At 38.7% G+C, this 18,362-nt stretch overlaps 1 protein-coding gene across 1 annotated transcript in view; it reads right to left on the reverse strand.

The window, feature by feature from the left end:
- Window positions 1–1,506: 1,506 nt before the first annotated feature.
- The window catches only part of NEIL3 (nei like DNA glycosylase 3), a 47,246-nt gene continuing 30,390 nt past the window's right edge, over window positions 1,507–18,362 (reverse strand). Inside the window, exons 7-10 of the mRNA XM_046648677.1 lie at window positions 11,744–11,913; window positions 9,846–10,266; window positions 3,356–3,530; window positions 1,507–1,910 (exon numbers count right to left, since the gene is read on the reverse strand). Of these exons, the coding sequence (XP_046504633.1) occupies window positions 1,728–1,910; window positions 3,356–3,530; window positions 9,846–10,266; window positions 11,744–11,913 (949 nt within the window). The 3' untranslated portion in view covers window positions 1,507–1,727. The remainder of the gene's footprint in view (window positions 1,911–3,355; window positions 3,531–9,845; window positions 10,267–11,743; window positions 11,914–18,362) is intronic.

Below are 18,362 nucleotides of genomic sequence, written 5' to 3' on the forward strand. Positions count from 1 at the left end.
TGTGCTGGCTCTTCAGGCCACAAAGAATGGATTTTTTCAGCCAGGCTGCCTGACACTTTGTTTTGCCCTCAAGACAAAAAAACTGTAAAAAATAGGAAATCACCTCCAGGTGGTCCCTTCTCCCAAATTTTAAATCCCTTCAGAATCTGCCTGCTTTTGTTCAGTCTCCAGTATTGTTTTTGATTTTGTCCAGAACCTACTTATCCAGTTGTCCAGGATCCAGGTTGGGTTCAGAGTTTACTCCAGAATGGAGGTGGAAACCTCCTAGAGGTTTTACTGGGAAATTATTTAAACTCAAAATTAAGTTTGGAAGAATGCCATTGTTAAACATCCATCCTTTTCAAACAAGATCCTGTTTTCTGTCCATCTGGTTTTTTGATGCGTCAGTAAAATTTTCTTCATATAAATCCTGCACATTTATTAGATAAATATCTGAACTTATCATTGAAATCTGTTGTGTTTAATTGGCCTGTATTTCCTCGTAATTTATTTGCTACTTTTTAGCGATGGGAATTTCTGGAGGCCTGATTTGCAATGGGTCTTTTCCCTACTTCTTGCTCAATTAATTTGCAGTGGCCTTCTGCAGGCACAGCTTGTGTAGTTCACATGGGGTCACTAAGATCATCAATGGTCCAGTCCAGGTCCTGGTCAGCCCGGTAGTCATTGCCCAGTTAAGATCACTGATCTGAAGTTGGTTCTAAGTCTGTCTCTTCAGTGTAGAGTTCCAGCATATCTAAGACTATGAAATAAGCTCTGTCCTTGATGGTAATTTCATATGCTGTTAACTCCCACAGCCCTGCACGGACAATTGAGTGAGAGAATGCAAAGGGGCTCAAGCCATCTTCCAAGCTGTCTTTTGTTTTTTAACAGATTGAACCAGCCCTGCATGGAATTCTCCACAAACATGCAGAAAAACTTTAAGATTGAGGTTTTCTTTTCTTTGGGGAAATAATATAGTTACCTGAACTAAATTTGGGGGGGGGAAAAAAGGGAGTTAAAATAAAACTAGAAATAAAAAAATAATAGTACATTATTATACTTTTAAAATTGCCTTCTTCTAAAAAATTAACAGATATTAGGATCAAGATTAGAAAAATTTAAATCAACTTCTTTAAAGACATGCAAACTTCTTCTGTTCTTAAATGTTACTTTTTATATTCTGAATCCCCATAGCTTTCCATGAAAATACATTTAAAGTTATACAAGTGATTGGCACATCTCTAGCATCCAACAGGAGCTTGATACTTGTTAAACAGAGTTAAAAAAACAAAATATTATTTTCCATAAAGGAGATTTCATTTAAGAAAACAAGTACCTTCAATCATACATTGAATAGCAATACCTGAGAAAATTATTCATTACAGACACAATACATTATTCTATTGTACTGCGTAATCCTCTCCTAAAAACAATCAGTTTCCCCAAAGAAGTTACAAGAGACCAAGAGCATACTAAAAATACTTTATTGTCTTTACTAAATGCATTAAATATACATTCTAAGTGGAATATACTGTCCATTCAATGAAACACATACAGCAGTCATTAAGGGAAAAAAAAAAAACAGCCATAGAATGGAAAGGTGACACAAATAAAAAGTTCTCAAATATTGGAATAACTTTACAATGTACCATAGATGTTCCACAACCTTTCTATTGAAGAAAAGGGGACAAAACATGATCCACAGTCTGAGGAGATTAAATACAGCTATTCTACAAAAGGAGAAAATATCAGCATCCTGGGAGAATTTTTATTCCTGGCCCATTTTCTGCCCACTGGAAAAAACTGCACTGTTTTTCCTTCCCGAGAGGACACACAAAAAAATTCCTTCCATTATTAGGTCCGATCTTCAGCACTGTTCTCATGATGGAGCGTTTGCCGTGGTCGCAGGATGGGAAGGACAAATCTGCCCACTGTGGGGGGAAAACGGGAAGATTGTAAGGTTTAGATGGAGGTTAGAATGACGTGCAGGCTAAACCTGGATGTGTCTGATTGGTGACATATTGTCTTCCCTGCTGTTACTATTAATCTGACATTGTAAATAGACATAAATCATTAGTTGTGGCCCTTATAAAAGGTTATATCCTGTAAGAAGCATCTCTTACAAATTCATTTGAACCACAAAGCAAATCGCCCTAATTCTGAGCTTCTCTTTGTCTAAAGGTGTATTTTCAGAGGTTTCTTCACTTTATTGAGAACAATTGAAAACTATCAAAATCTTGTGTAAAGTGCTCACGAATGTTCCTGCAATAGATCTGTTTTAGTTAAAACTATGAAGATCAAAGATTTGTCATGATTCTAACACTAAACTTCCTTAGTCTCTTAGGAAGAGAAAAAACCCAATATAGAATTACTTGGACTAATTTAGGCAGATTCCACTGTATTATTCTCATTCTTATTAATTTTGTCCTCAAGAGAGGTATAAGGCAGGCTACAACATTATTAACATTGCTAATGATATTTTCTCCATTGCATCTATAAGCTTCTTGAGGAGGAAACATGTCAGTTTAGCAGGATGGAGTCACGTAATGTGCAGAGGTGACAATCTCAACTCATTATCAGTTTCCCTGGTAAATTCCTTAAGAAGTTACCACACTGAAGACAGATGTTTTCTCTCTCAATAAGCCCAAGCACAAAATTTTTGCTCCAGCACTGAAACAGATCAATATTTTCTTTTCTCAGTTACGCATCAGATGAAGCAATTGGAAAAATATGTATCTTTAAATGTTAGAATCACACTCAGCATCGTGAAATGCTCACACTCTGAGGAATGCAGAAAGTGAGACCGACTAAAAAGACCCAGATTCTTGTCTTCTACCTCACATTCATTTTCAGGGACACACTCAGAGACTGGAAAGGAGTGAGAAATCGCCTATATCTAAATTGTTACCAGGCCATCACTTTTTTTTTTGGTCAAGCTGTATCGTAGGATTCACTAAGTTTATCATAAATGCAAGACATGTAAATTATTTTTCTCGTGTCTCTCTAGCCAACACATAAGCCAAAGGTTTTGATGTCACACTGAAGTTAGAAACAGCAAATTTGTATCTTGGATTATTAGCCACCTCGGAAAGTTACTCAAAACCTTTCTATCTTTATAAACCAAGGGCAACGCTTCTACACGTGTGGTTATAAATAGGGCATACTCCAATAATCTGATAGCTATTATAGGATTAATTTTTCCTTTTTTTAATGAACCTCTTTGAATCTAAATTTATTCAACATTCAGGCTTTAGCCTGAATATCAATATGGCCATTTAAAATTTAAAGGTAAACCTGGAAAAGGATTGCTCTGTTACATTTTAATAACTGAAGTAGTCAATTACGCTATGGTAAGCTCGATAAATCTCACACATACTTGGAAAAATCCACATTGTGCTTCTCTAGGTAGCGGACAAGCATAGAACTGCCTGCCTTTGTTTTCGCCATCCTTCCTCACAACTCGGAGCGCGCAGAGGCGGTGGTGTTGACTGCAGCGTGGACTGCTGGCATTCCCTGCACAGGGGCCATCTGTCATCTTAATTTGAAGTTCCCTGTAATGACAGGTTACAAAATAACTACAGCACAATAGTGCTAAAGGAGTCATTTACACTATCTTACCCTCATGTTGGAATTCTGCTTCTACAAAGAAATTGTACCAAAAATATTGCTAATATTGCTAATGATATTTTCTCCATTGCATCTATAAGCTTCTTGAGGAGGAAACGTGTAAGTTTAGTAGGATGGAGTCACATAATGTGCAGAGGTGACAATCTAAACTCATTATCACAGTTTCCCTGGTAAATTCCTTAAGAAGTTACCACACTTCTTAAGTGGACCACGGTCAACTTTAGGTAACTAAACACACAAAGTCTTTTTAACTCTTGCTTTGCCCAGGTAATTCTAATTTACTTCCACAGCTACCTATGTAGTACCTAAACCACGTAATTTAAATTTCTTAAGAATAAAAACACAGCTGAATTGTGCATCCAACACATCCAATTTTCTTAGTTTTTGTCTCTAATATTCAGTTCTTCTTAGTCAACATTACAGTGTGGCCACTTTTATTTCCTCTAAAATATTCTCAAGTCCAGCTGCCCCTCCGGCCCCCAAAGTAACTAGAGTCACAATCTTCTCTAATTATTTTCTCATCAGTAGCAAGCTCGCATCAATGGCTCTGACAAGGCCAAAGAGATCACTCTCTCTACTGTCCACTTTCAAGACAATTTTCTATGCTTTTTTTGATCAAGGCTACTATAATAGTTGCAATCATATTTCAGCCAGGCTGCTGGCAGGGCAGAAATGCGCATTTTTGTAAAGCTGGTAGGGGAGCTTTATTCCCCCCATGATTAGGATCAAGAGTGTCTGGAGGTTATTCCTGCAAACAGGGTATAAAGGTCGGGAGCTGGCCTTCTACTGTGTCTGTAAACGCAGAATTTTCTCTTTGAAAACGGGCTTCATGATTATCTTTAATTTTTATATTTTGCATATTTTTAATAATGCCTTTATAAGAGTTAGTCTTTTTAATAAACCAGTTGAAGAGAAAAAGAACTCAAGTTAATTATAACCAGAAGTCCTTCCCTCTAATATCCTATTTTAAAACTTTTTAATGATAAAAAGTTCATCCTTTCTCATTTTTAAAAATTAATTTCTAAGGGACAAAACATCATTCTTAATTTTTAAAAATACTTAAAAATCAGAGGTAGTTCCCCTTTTCTTTGTTGGTAAACTATATTCTTTACATACTTGTTGCTATAATGATGCTTCAAGGCATCAGATCTAATTGAAATGTTCAGAGTAGGAGATCTTTTTCACTCAGTTTTATTGGTTTTTGTTTTCTTTGTTTTTTGAGGACTATTAGCCCTGAGCCAATCCTCCTCTTTTTTTGCTGAGGAAGACTGGCCCTGAGCTAACATCCATGCCCATTTTTCTCTGCTTTATATGAGGGACCCCTGCCACAGCATGGCTTGACAAGCGGAATGTGTGCACTTAACTGCTGTGCCACTGGGTTTTATGGAGATATAACTGACATATAAGAGATCTTTTATTTGTGATGAAATTTGCTTAAACTCCTTTATAAAAGAGGCTTAAATATATTGCTTTAAATGGACTCAAACATTCTGAGGGTAGTTTCTGAAGCTGTCATCACAGCAGGCATTTGTAAAATGGAAGCAGCTGTAGGCATGGCCAAGGAAATCACTATAATTACATATTTCACCAGCAACTGTTTTGGGGTGGTGGCTTGTATCTTAGAACCATGGTAATACCAGCCAGGAATAGGGGAGCTGAGGGACAACAGGCTTCTCTTTTCCACAACCCCCCTCCATTTCACCAGGCCCAGACCCCACGAAAAGAAACAATACTAAAACTTTAACTTCAAGAGAAGCTAAATATTTTGATGGTTGTAGAAGAGTCAACTGATTTCAAAATGGAAGCAAGTGGGTCATAAACAGTGCTTTTAGAAAAGCTTTTAAAGGAGAAATAATGAGGTTAAGAATATTAACAATGCAATGATGCTTTTTTCTTTTTTTTAAAGATTGGCACCTAAGCTAACATCTATTGCCAATCTTTTTTTTTTCCTTCTTCTTCTCCCCAAAGCCCCCCAGTGCATAGTTGTATATTCTAGTAGTAGGTCCTTCTGGTTGTGCTTTGTGGGACGCCACCTCAGCATGGCTTGATGAGCGGTGCCCTGTTCGAGCCCAGGATCCCAAATGGCAAAGCCCCACGCCGCCAAAGCCGAGCGCATGAACTTGGCCACAGGGCCAGGCCCCAGTGATGCTTTCTTATTAGAAGAAGAACACACATGCCAACAGTTTTATGTCTTATGTATTTTGAAGGTGGCTGTCTTATATAACAATTAGTTAAACATTTTCTAACCCATTGCTTCAACCTAGAAATCTCCAGGGTTCCACATACCCCAGGAGAGGTTTAGACTCTCTGACTGGTAAAGCTTTTCTGGGTAGGAGCATAGGTGGAAAGTAGGATTAAGGAGGAAAGGAAAGGCCCCACATCTTCCCTCTGATTCCTCATCTCTGTCTTGCATTCCATTTCTTCCTTAGTATAAACTTAAAGAAAAAAATAGCCATATGGTATCTTATCCCTGGTACTCAAGAGTGTGGTCCCCTGACCAGAAGCTGGGAGCTGCTCAGAAATACAGAATTATCTGCCCCTCCCCCAGATCACTGGCAGATTGGAATCTGCATGTTAACATGATTCCCAGGCGATTCATATGCACAGTAAGTTGGAAAGCACTGAGCTAATGCGGTGAAGCTACTGATGCCACCTGTGATCGCATCGACCGACTCTAAATACGCACAACTAATCTTAATTTTATGATAAAAAACATTATCCAGGATAATTAAATGTTCTGATTAATGGAGGCCATCTTGATTCCTCTTCGTTTCAATCATTATTTAAAAACTTTCTAAAACGTAGCAGAGTATTTTCTCAAGTAAACGTAGCATACGGGATAGTTTAACTAGGACCATCATTTTGAATATTAATTCCGGATTATAAATGCTCTATTAACATAATAGATCAAGGATTGGCAAATCTTTTCAGATAGCACATATTTTAGGCTAACGGGTCTTATGGTCTCTGTTGCAACTACTCAACTCTGCTGTTGTAGCATGAAAAGCAACCACGGACAATATGTAGACCAATGGGAATGGGATATGTTGCAATAAAACTTTATTTACAAAACATGATGGCTGACTGGATTTGGCCCTGGTGGCTGTAGTTTGCTGAGGCAGAGCTCACTAGAACCAAGAGCAATGCTTGATGCATGATAGGTCCTCAGTAAGTATTTATTAATTAATAAATAAACAAATAACATTGGACAGAGATCAGATTAAAACTATTATCAAGAAGGAGGGCATTACCAAGCACAGGTTTGTAATTTTAAAATGAAATTATTTTTTCAGTGATCAATTTATCATGGTTTCTCTTATTTTAGAGATAGGGTGATTCATTATAATAAAAATATTGTCTAAAATTTTTTTGAACTAATCAGTCTCATTGAAGGTAGATTTTGTAGCTCAGCAGTGTTTTGAGGATTAAAACAAACAAACAAACAGGTTAAATGACTCATCCTAGATGGTCCCAGGTGATTCTGAAGAAGTGAATACCAGGGGTCAGTGCTTCACTGGTGATGAGAGAGAAAACTTTGGTGACCCTGATGGCAGCAGACATGGGAAAATACCAGTGTTTTGTTTTTTTTTAAGGAAGATTAGCCCTGAACTAACACCCACTGCCAATCCTCCTCTCTTTTTGCTGAGGAAGATGGGCCCTGAGCTAACATCTGTGCCCATCTTCCTCTATTTTATATGTGGGACACCTGCCATAGCATGGCTTGATAAGCAGTGCATAGGTCCACACCTGGGAGCTGAACCAGAGAACCCCAGGCCACCGAAGTGGAGTGGGTGAACTTAACCGCTGCGCTGCCAGGCCGGCCGCAAAATGTCAGTGATTTTGTTAGTTTCATTTCATTCATCTACATGAGCTTTTGCAACAGCTCAGGAAAAACTTTAATCTAAAATATACATATTCTTTGAAAATGAATCACTGTGTTTTCCTCTGTATTTGCAATAATTGGATTAAAGACTTAAAACTGTTCCTACCAGTTACTCTTAACTGCTTAAAAACTGGTTCAACCATCGAATTTATAATCCAGTAGCTGGATGAAATTCAAGTATGTCTAAAGACCAATCCAAAAATATGCCTCATTGACACAGCATGTATCATGTGGTGATGAGATCAGTAATTAAGAGAACAAAAGGCGAATTAATTACCATATAATTATTAAAAAAAAATAAACTGCCTATAAATTCTCCGAGTGGACCACCTGCTTTCATTGTATTATGTTGTGGGCTTCTGCTCAGCATCGTGTCCACGAGATGAACACGGTAGCTGCCAGACCAGGAGAAAAATGAAATAAATGACAGTAATTTGCAATTTATTCCTTGTAAAGTAGCTGGGTGCAGAAGGGCTGCTGGGTGAACATATTTCATCACTTGACATTTATTCTGCTGGTTGATCTTGATTGATTTGCGAGTCGCAGTCCTGGGGTTCTTACATTCAACACCTACACAAGCCGCTGAGTTTCTAAGTGATGTTGTGTGTTGTGATTGATCATATGACCCTATTACTAATGGCTTATGAAGAAATCACTTCAAATTAAGGTTACATTAATGTCTTTTTAAATCCCTAATTCATTAGTTAAATCGTCTGAGATTTTTCTACAAAGCACTAAGGAAATGAAAATATGCCTAGATATGTCATCGGGGTGCAGCGAATGCCACAATATTTTAAAACGATCACATCTGCTTCTTTCCACTTAAGCTACAGAACAGAAAAGGCCGTTCAAAAATGATTTTCTTACAGGGTAACCTCCCAATTCAGATGCTCTTAACTAGCTCCTTCATAAAGTTTCATCATAGGCATTTATTAGGGTTAAGGTGTAAAGGTGGTGTGCTGATCCAGTCAGCTAAAAGTTTGGCCCCCATAGCTGAATTCAAATGTCTATTATTTGCATGATAGACAAAAGTTAGACGAGTTATTACAAACGATTATGAACAAATTTTTTTAAAAAATCAGTCAAGGAAATATCATCAAAATGAACTGATGGTAAATTTAGAGATAGGATAGGAAACTTGAGATAAAAGCATCGAATGACCCAAAACCGTCTCAGAATTCTGTTATGAAATAAGCTTTAAGGATTCCCAGAGGTTGGTCTGGGAGTGTCCACCAAGCGATGCTTCATCTTGCTGCCCAAAGGAAGAATCCTTCCCTCAGCAAAGGCACAGCCAATCAGAGGAGAAGCTGGAAATCAGAATCCCTCCTGAGATTACTTCAGATTCCAGAAAGAAAGAGTTACTGTGCTGGTCTCCCATCGGCAAGAAAAGACGCAAGGGAAGAAGACCCTTCACTTTCACTTCTTTTAAAATATTCTTCATTGCATTTAAAAATGCTGGATATACAACACCTGCTTTCTGAAGGAAAGAAAAAAAAACAGGTTGGAAAGAAAATTGTGGAGCAATGGCTCTCCCTGAGGGAGGTATAATATCAGGTTGTGACAGCTGGAAGCCCAGTTAAAGGGACTCAACAACGAGGAGGAAGGAGTGTGGACAGACAGTTTCAGGAGCTGCCAATAATCATTAAGGAACAAGGGATGACACTGTGAATTAAAATTTCTGCATCCCTGGTGATAGCAGATGTCATGTGACTATGTAGCTGGTAGTCTCCTAAATGTGTAGATTCTTCTGAATGTGTAGTTGGTAGTCCCATAAAATATATCTGGTCTGGTAGTGTTTCTGAATTGGAATTACAACTTGTTATTTCAGATACAAAAGGAGCATGCATGCTTCTTGGGCCTTTCTGGTTGAAACAAAGAACACCATCCCACATGGCTGTTTGAGATATGGCCACCTTCTTTAGCAGAAATGTCACCAAGAGTAACCTACATCCCTCTCTTTAGAAGACACTTACTAAACTATTATGAATGATAATTTCCCTTTTAGAAGCATCTTACGTTGGAAGGAAATACAAAAAAATGCCAACAGTGGTGATTGACAACCAGTAAGATTATTCTTTATACTTTCCAATATTTTCCAAATATTCTTTATTGAGCATGTAATATGGTTATAGTGAGAAAAAAAATAATTTTTTATAGCTGTTGGAAATTGTGTTTTTCCTTCCCTTCTCTAACACTATAAGCTAGAGAAGGCAAGGGAAGCAAATTACCATAATAGACTTTCAGGGTTTGGTTTACATGATCAAAATCAATTCAACTTTCTCAGCAATTGATGATTTTTTTGCTGTGTTAAAACTTAACGCAAATACCTTAAAGATTAAGGTTAGAAACAGCATACCTGTTGGGAAATCCACGGTTGTGACTTTTGAGATCTGGTGATGAGGAGGGCGCTCTTTTCAGTTTTTTATATGCTGGACTAAATAATTCGGATGGAGAGCAGACTGCAGGTGTTACGCTGACTTCATTAGATAGCTGAGTTACACAGTTCTTTCTCTCCTTGGAGGGGTGTGGTGTATCACGAAGACAGACGTTGGTAGGAGAAGAGTTTTGAAACTCCCCATCTAGCGTCTGGTTTTGGCTCGTTTTCCTTTCCAAAGCGCTGGATTTATTGCTAAAATCAGTCAAGACAAGGGTTGTAGTTCCAAAGGCAGTTTTCCTGTTGATCTTCACTTCTGTATTTGGCTTTCCGAAGCTATTGCAAGGGTACTTCACTAAGTGGCTATAGGCAATAGAACTGTCTTCATTCTTGAGTATTGAATCTGGAAGGAGAGAGAAGTAAATTCTGCAGTATTCTTAGGAATATAATATATTGACTATTTGAAACATCTTTTTATTTGATTAGAACATTTAGTTCACTTATTACACTGAACTAATACATAGAACTAATGACACAAAGTTAGCTTGGGCCATTCAGCTTGGGAATTAACCACCCTCCAGTTAAAAATGAAGTATTATAGAAAGCGCAAAATTTCAACAACTTATAGGGAACCAGAGGTGGGTTTAACAAAGATTTACATTTGCTTCATAATATGTTTAAGCATTTGAAGCTTATTCAGCTATCAGTTTTGTTATTATTAGGTAAAGTATTAAAGCAGTGGTAATTAAGAGGTAATATTCCATAATGCTTCCGATCAGTAGTCAGAGGCCTATAGCTAGATCATCAGGAATGTTCTATGAATGACAAGACCAAGTGACAGGCTTATTTAAAATAGGTAAAGAAGAATTACAAACACTTGACATTTATTAGCTACATTTCAACCAAGTATCTTAGGATTTTGGAATCTGTACTGGAATATATTCTCAATTGTAGTTAAGATACATGTCTTTCATACGCAGAAAAAATAACAAAAAAATAGTTAATGAGATGTGTGAAGGCATTGCAGAATGTTGCGATAAATGTGGAAACTCAGACTGTGGTTTTCGGAGGGCTCTTTTTTGAATGACACTCAAGAGGGAGAGAGAGAAACAGGAGGTAGAGTCCTTCTGTTACCAGCAAAGCTGTGCAGAGGGCAATGCCTGCTTTTCTGGCCCAGAGAACAAAACACAATATGACAGCGAACACAGTGCGGGGGTCCATAAGTCAAGACTGAACTTTCTCATCTCTAATTGAAGAAAGAAAGAACCCTTTGAGAACACAATAGAAGCCGCATCAATGAGATGGTTCTTAATCACAGGTTTCTTCCGATGTTTTACATTCTCTGAACGCACGAAATTGTGAGCTATAAAGAGTTATTTTGAAGGATTTCAATGAAATCAGTACAATTGTCTGAGTAAGGATTTTAATAACAAGGGGTAGGAAGGATAAAGAAGAGAAAAAGTTCAGCATTTTTCTATTCCACCTGCAAAGATATTCTTACAGAAATCCTCGCTTTCAATTTATGAAACACTTGGACTGAATAACAAACTCAAAAGTTGCTGAAATCTGCATAAAACAAAGCTTTATTGAATAATTCATTAGAAACAGTAGAGAACAGATGTGATCATCTCAGTTTTTTGAGATACAAAGGCACATATTCTTTCAACACAAGTATGCTTCTTCTCCCTATTTAAAAAAGAAGTAGTCACAGTATATTAGCATGGTTTACAGGCAAAGGCTGGCAATTCCTTTAAACCTTTCAGAAAGGAAGTCGTTTTACTTAGTTATAAAATATCAAGATGGAACAAGATATCTACCTGACATTGTAGAATTAACTCTCTTTGAAAAGAAATGGACTCAGAATCAAAATCCAGTCTTACCAACAGGCCTTGAAGTCAGGCAAGCATCACAGGCCTTAGAAGAAGGCTTATTTATTAGCGTACAGACCACACATGTCCACTGCTCTTCAGATTTCCGAGCCACGTGGTCCATAAGATGATCGTCTCTGCTAGATGTCCAGCAGATTGTAGTGTTTCTTGTTGGCAGCTTGCTAGAAAAGGATTTTTAAAGTTAATCATTAACACTGTTATTATTGCCTTGTTCTTACACATTCTGGGTATTTTAGAAACAATTACAGAACAATTAATATCCAAATACTACATGTTTATTATTGCTTGGAAGTTCTATCCCAGAATAAAATGTTTTCACTTGGGCCCTGCTGACTGCTATTAAAGACAGAAGTAACAAATAAAAGTTTTTATTTAGAGTCAAAGAGTTGTTTTTTTTTTCCAAATCAACTAAAAATATTTGACATGACCACTAGGAAGCATTTCTCAAATAATGTTTTAAGTAAGCGGTACTCTTCCCAAAGCAAAACTAAACTGTCTCTGTTCAACCAGATTAGGGGGGAGAAAAGAGTTATGCAGAAATTAGAACACTGAAAGTAAAATGAGAAAAGTTCTATTTACTACATGTGCCCTGAAAACTCCATGTGCTTCCAGAATTTCTCAACAGTTATCTACTAAGCACTAGATCGATTAGTTGATCTACAATAATGAAAAAGATATCTATCCTCGTGTAATTTCCCTTCAGGTAAAACTGTTTCACGTTCGATATCTAATTAATAGATTAGTAAGCAAACAAGAAAACCAAACCCGATTTTTGGCCACGAACGTAAATCATGATTCTCTACCTGGAATTCTTAATTGAATTCTTTATTGTTACACAAAAGGCCTTTATAAAGCTCTGATAAAGTCCTACTCTTTAATGCGCAGCTCTGGTCTGTAGAGTGTATCACGAGGTTAGGCAACTATGTTGATGTCATGAATTCCTTTCATGACTCCAAACATTAACGTTGAAAAAAGCTCTTTAGGTAAAAGGTGGGTAACTCACATTTCAGAACGTGAGTTCTTTGACTTTCAAAGGTAGACTGTCTCTGTAACATTTTGCTCCTTACATATAATTAGACCAGTTTTAAATTCGGGCTTGTCTGGTTAAATAATAAATAGATCAGAAAGTCTGAAAGTGAGACACATCTCATTATGCTTCTCTTATCTTTCCTTACCTTGACTTTTAATGCCACTCAATGCTTCCCATTCCTACGGAACACCAGACATTCTGTAGATTTGTTTAATGGACCTAATTCCTGCCCTCTACTTACTCTAAAAGGCAGCATGATGTGTTTATTCATTATTAAGTAAATACAATTTAAAGGACCTTCAGATTTTCAATGTGCTCCAACTTTTCACTATTTCCATCTTCTATCCTATAGATGTCACTAACCATTAGGGGATACTTATTGTTACATATAGAAGCTTTGGAAATATTTTTTCCTTACTGTCCAATTTCTTAATTACCTACTAATAAATTCTTTCCAATCTCCATTTGGATGTGCAACAGGAATTTCAAACTCAACATGCGGGTAGTGGACTAAATATTGGCCTCCCAAAGATACCAGGTCATAATCCTAGGAACTCATACACATTAATTTATAGAGAAAAAGGATCTCTGCAGATGGAATTAAGGATCTTGACATAGGGAGATTATCCTGGATTTTCTGGATGTTCCCTTAACCCAAACACAAGTGTCCTCACAAGAGAAAGGCAGAGAGAGACTTGATAAACAAGGAAGAAGATAAGGCAATGTGACCACAGAGGCAGAGACTGGAATGATGGGGCCACAAATGAAGGAACACTGGTGGCCACCAGAAGCTGGAAAAGGTAAGGAATGGATTCTCCCTTAGAGCTGCTGGAGGGAGCGCTGCCCGCCCACACCTTAACTGTGGCCCACTCAAACCAATGCTGAGCTTCTGGCATCCAGAACTGCAAGAGAATAAATTTCTGTTACTTTAAGCTATCAGGTTCGAGGTAATTTATTATGGCATCCACAGGAAACTAGTACAAATAATATTATCGCCCTTCCCCCGAATCGGCAACTCTACTAGTTTGTCTTATGTCAGTAAATGGCACCACCATGCACTCCACTGATCAGGTCATAAAACTATGAGGCGTCCTTAACACTCCCTACCCTCACATCCCACATCCAATCCATCAGCAAATCCTGTAGGCTCTGCTGAGGAGGCAAATTTACCAGACACTAATGAAGCTTCCATGGTTTGGTGTGTTCTCCGCTAGGGACCGGGGTGGGGAGGGTGGAAAATAGAAGCAGTAACTCCTGCTGCACGCTGGCGGTTGAGAGCACTGTTGGTAGAGTCAGTCCTGGGGTTCTTTCTAGGCAAGGCTCATGCACCACCAGCATCCCCTTGCATCTACTTAGTGCCCAGGGACAGTGTGCCCTGGTGGGGTTAAGGAGCAGCTGGACTGTCTTCAACTTCCTGGAGAAGGATCTGAATAAGATGCTGCTCGATTCTTTGCTCAGGGGCTATTATGACCCAGGCTGTAAGGCCCTTCAACACGTGCACCCTTTTGTCACCAATCCATGAACAGCGTGGTAGAGATGGAAAGTCAGAGGTGGCTGAGGGAGGTCCAGCAGCGGAGGGAGGGCCAGGGGCTGCGGTTCTCAGAGTAAGGTCCTCAGACCAGCAGCATCAGCACCACGTGGAAACCTGTTAGACATGCAGATTCTCAGCCCCTCCTTAGACCTTTCAATCAGCAACTCTGGGAGTGAGGCCCAGCGATGTGTGTTTTAACAAGCCCTCCAGGAGATTCTGGTGTACTCTGGTGTTTAAGAAGCACTTCTCTGAGGGCTTCCTTACAAAGAAGCAGTGCTTGAGCCAAATACTTTGGGGAAGTGAGAAATGTGCCATTATCAACAGGTAACTGAAGCTAAAAGGCAATTTTCTAATCTATCAGTAATAATATAATAATATTGTTGGTGGCCATATGACAAGGCAAGGAGTATGCAGCCAAAACATGGAAGAAAGCCATTACATAGTTGGGTCAGGTAGTTAACTAATATCTTATTTTTTTCTGATGTCTGTGTATTTAAAAATTATAATTTGTTGTGATTTCTCATTCTAAATATTCACAATGGGACCAAACTTTGTCTTCATAATTTTTTATCCTCTTTCACCAAGAAAGCCCCATAAATTGTATACGTTTCAGTCCTTAGCCCTATCTTAGCTCCTAAAAATATCCTAAAGTCAATCATTTTTTTACCACCTCACTCTCTTTCATGTCACCATCCACACTACTGGCACTACTGTTGAGGGTACCAGATGTCATTCCTTCATTCTGTTACACTACAGTCACTTGCCCGCACTGCAGCCCCAATGATCCTCAGAAAACACAGGTTAGTTTACGTCACTACTCTGCTCCAAACCTTCCGATGGCTTCCCAGCACACTCAACATCAATAAGCCCCACAGTAGCCAGAATGATCTTTTCATATCTAAGTCAGTGATTTCTCTCCTGTTCATAACCCTCCAAAGGCATCCCATCGCACTTGGATAAAATCAAAACTTCTTGTCATGGCCAACCAGGCTCCACCCGTTCTGGTCCCTGCCCAGCTGAGCAGCTCTCTCTGCTCCCTGGTCATTCTGCTCTGGTCACAGTCCCTCTTGCCTTCTTTCTCTTCCTGGAATGCATCAGAGGCGTCATGCTTCCCAGGCTTCGTGTCTTCTCCCCATCCCCAAATCTTTCCAAGTCATCTGATCTTTTCAAAAGTCTCCTCAGGGACTTTATCTGACCCACCTGTTGAAGATGAACTTCCCTGTCACTCTCTGTCCCCCCACTGTGGTTGATGTTTCTTCAGAGCACTGCTTATCAGTGTCCGATACCTTGGACATACATGTACACATAGGTTTTCTTTAAAAAGATCTCCCCCTGGAATAAAGAATTCTACGAATATTCTATAAATATCAATTTAACGAATGAATTTTGCCCCTACTTATCGATTGAAACTGCCTTCTGGAAGATCACCATGATTTCTCAGTTGTCAAATGCAGTGGCCATTCCTCAAGCCCCACCCTGTTTAACTCCCTCAATTTCACTCTCTCACCCACTTCCCACCTCTCTTCCATGGGCTCCATTTCTTCTTTGGTTCACCAAAGTTAAAGTCATCTCCGGGCTCTCTCCTGGACCTTCCTTGCTTCTCTCCATGCACACCCTCAGTGATTGCAAACACCACCAGATTCAAATACAATTGCACAGCACCTCAAGGTGGGTAATGGGAAGCGGCTTTCGGCTCAGAAACCAAAGGTATCAGAACAGGTCGGGGATGGCAGTGTCTCTAAGGAATCTTTGCATTTCTCAATGGAGACCAGTTACTAGCATGAGAAGCGACTGATTTTTCTTTGTCTAAACAAAACAGATTATTTTTTTTAACACACCACTGTAAATGTTAATGAAATGAAATGAAAGTTATGCAAAATAAAGTAGCATTTAAAGGAAGGTTTGAGTAAAAAGAACTTCCCAGCTGCTGTCCAACTTCTATTTCAACTGAATCAACTGCTATCCCGTCTGCTCTGATCCCTTCCTCATTCACGGGGCACCGGCACTTCCCAGAAGCCCTCCAGAAAGTGGTCTTCTATTGACACCAGAAAGAATTTACTACCGTGAGGCTTGAAATGAGAGGCCTAGGCAGGAAGCAGCTTACACCTGCCTTTATTCTTTCCAGTTGGTCTATCCATTGAGAGCCCAGGCAAGGTCGCCTTCATGGCTTTCAGCCCCTGAGACTTGGGTATTTATAGCTTTCCCATTAATTCTGTGAGTTACCCCAATATTCATTTTGGCTAAAGGACCCATAAATTTATATTTTAGTTTAAGATGAGTTGAGTTGGGTTTCTTTCATTGTAGGCAAAAGAATCCCTTTTAAGTGACGCTTTCAAACATGGACAACTACGTAAGCAAACTCTGTTCCCCAAACAAGGCTATCCTATCAGGATTAACCCACCACAGATTTTCCTCGGGTCTCCCAAGTGCCCTGTAATTGATCCAACCCCCCTCAAAAGTCTCCGCCAGGTCAGACCAGCCCTAAGAATTAGTTTGCAAACAACACCAAATTCTCATTAACTAGCAACAAAGTCTCAACACATTTCCAAACTCCAAGGTGTTTAGAGAACCGAATATGTCTTTGTACACATGGGAACCAAACACCCTCCCCTTGGTGCAGTTCCCAAACGCACGAGGCGCTTCCTCCATGCACTTAGTCAGCTGCCATCTTCCCTCCCGGGAAATCCCTGTCCTGCCTCCTATTTCCTTCCACACTAAGCTCAACTGTCATGTCCCTTCAGAAAGACTTCCTTGTTCTTCCCAGGTAGATTTAAGTGCTGCCTCCTTTAGATACACTTCCATTGTCATTAGCACAAACGGACCCATTTACAGCACTTCCATCATGGGGTTTAATGATCTATTTACTCATTTACTCCCCACATTAGACCTTTGAGTGCTGTGAGTGGCTGTATTCTATTTTGCCTTGGTATTCCCAGTACCTGACATACAGTACACTCTAATAAAGAAAGTAAATAACAAATACATTAAAAATTAAAATTCTTTTCATAAAATAAAGACTCTAGTAAAGGAAAAGAAAGAATAATACAAAAGTTTCCCCTCAAGGAAACAATACTCACATACATAAATTATGCTAGCTAGTATATAATGAAGAGCCAACAATAAACGGTATGGTTATTCAAAGTGTGGTGTGATCAATAAAAACAGGCAAATTGGGGCAGGACTTCGTGAAGAAGTTAAGTGCACTTTTAGCAATTGAAGGAACGTGAGGCTTTAGGTCATGGCTAATGGGCTTTTCATTATAACTTAATTTGAAATGACTTTAAATTAAAATGAGAACATTTAGTCAACACAAAAAGTGTTCAAATACTCATGCAGAAAATGAATAGAATATACTTAGTCACAGAAATCTATAAAAATAGGGCAAATTTACTGGTTTTCAAATATTTTATTATACATACATTTATTTTGTGACATATAGTTGTTTTTCCAAAGTCTTAAGCTGAATGCCAACATACAAAACAGAACAAGGTTGGAGGGGAGGAGGGACTCCACGGCCTCCCCAATCATAGGGGACCCCCAAGTCTCCTCCAGGGAGCCATAGTTTCTAAAACCTTAGTTCCCAAAAACCCTTTGGAATTGACTATTATCTTATTTATATGATAAATAACATATTTATTTGAATGATTTGGAAGAATAAGGATTTTTTTTTAGTCTCCAAAACTATCAATTCATAGAAAACAAATATAGAGCATTATTAATCATTTATTCAGTAGACAGTATATATTGAATGTCTTCTATCTGCCAGATACTGTATTATACACATTTGGTCATACAAATGTACACCTATAATATCAAAAATAAGGAAACCATAAATATGTAGAATAAATATAACAAGTTATCCAAACATATTTCAGGTCTCTACAATAGCAAGATGAGGTGAAGAAGCTGAGAGAAGCGGATATGGAGTGGGTTAGAGAAAAGTATTGAGAACAAGATGAGTGATGAAGGAAATGAAACACAAGGGGCAGGGAGGGAAAAAGAGACAGCTGCAGATACATTTATGGAGACATAAATAGGGATCCTCACCG

Source organism: Equus quagga, chromosome 22 (assembly GCF_021613505.1).
Source record: "Equus quagga isolate Etosha38 chromosome 22, UCLA_HA_Equagga_1.0, whole genome shotgun sequence".
Taxonomy (NCBI): domain Eukaryota; kingdom Metazoa; phylum Chordata; class Mammalia; order Perissodactyla; family Equidae; genus Equus; species Equus quagga.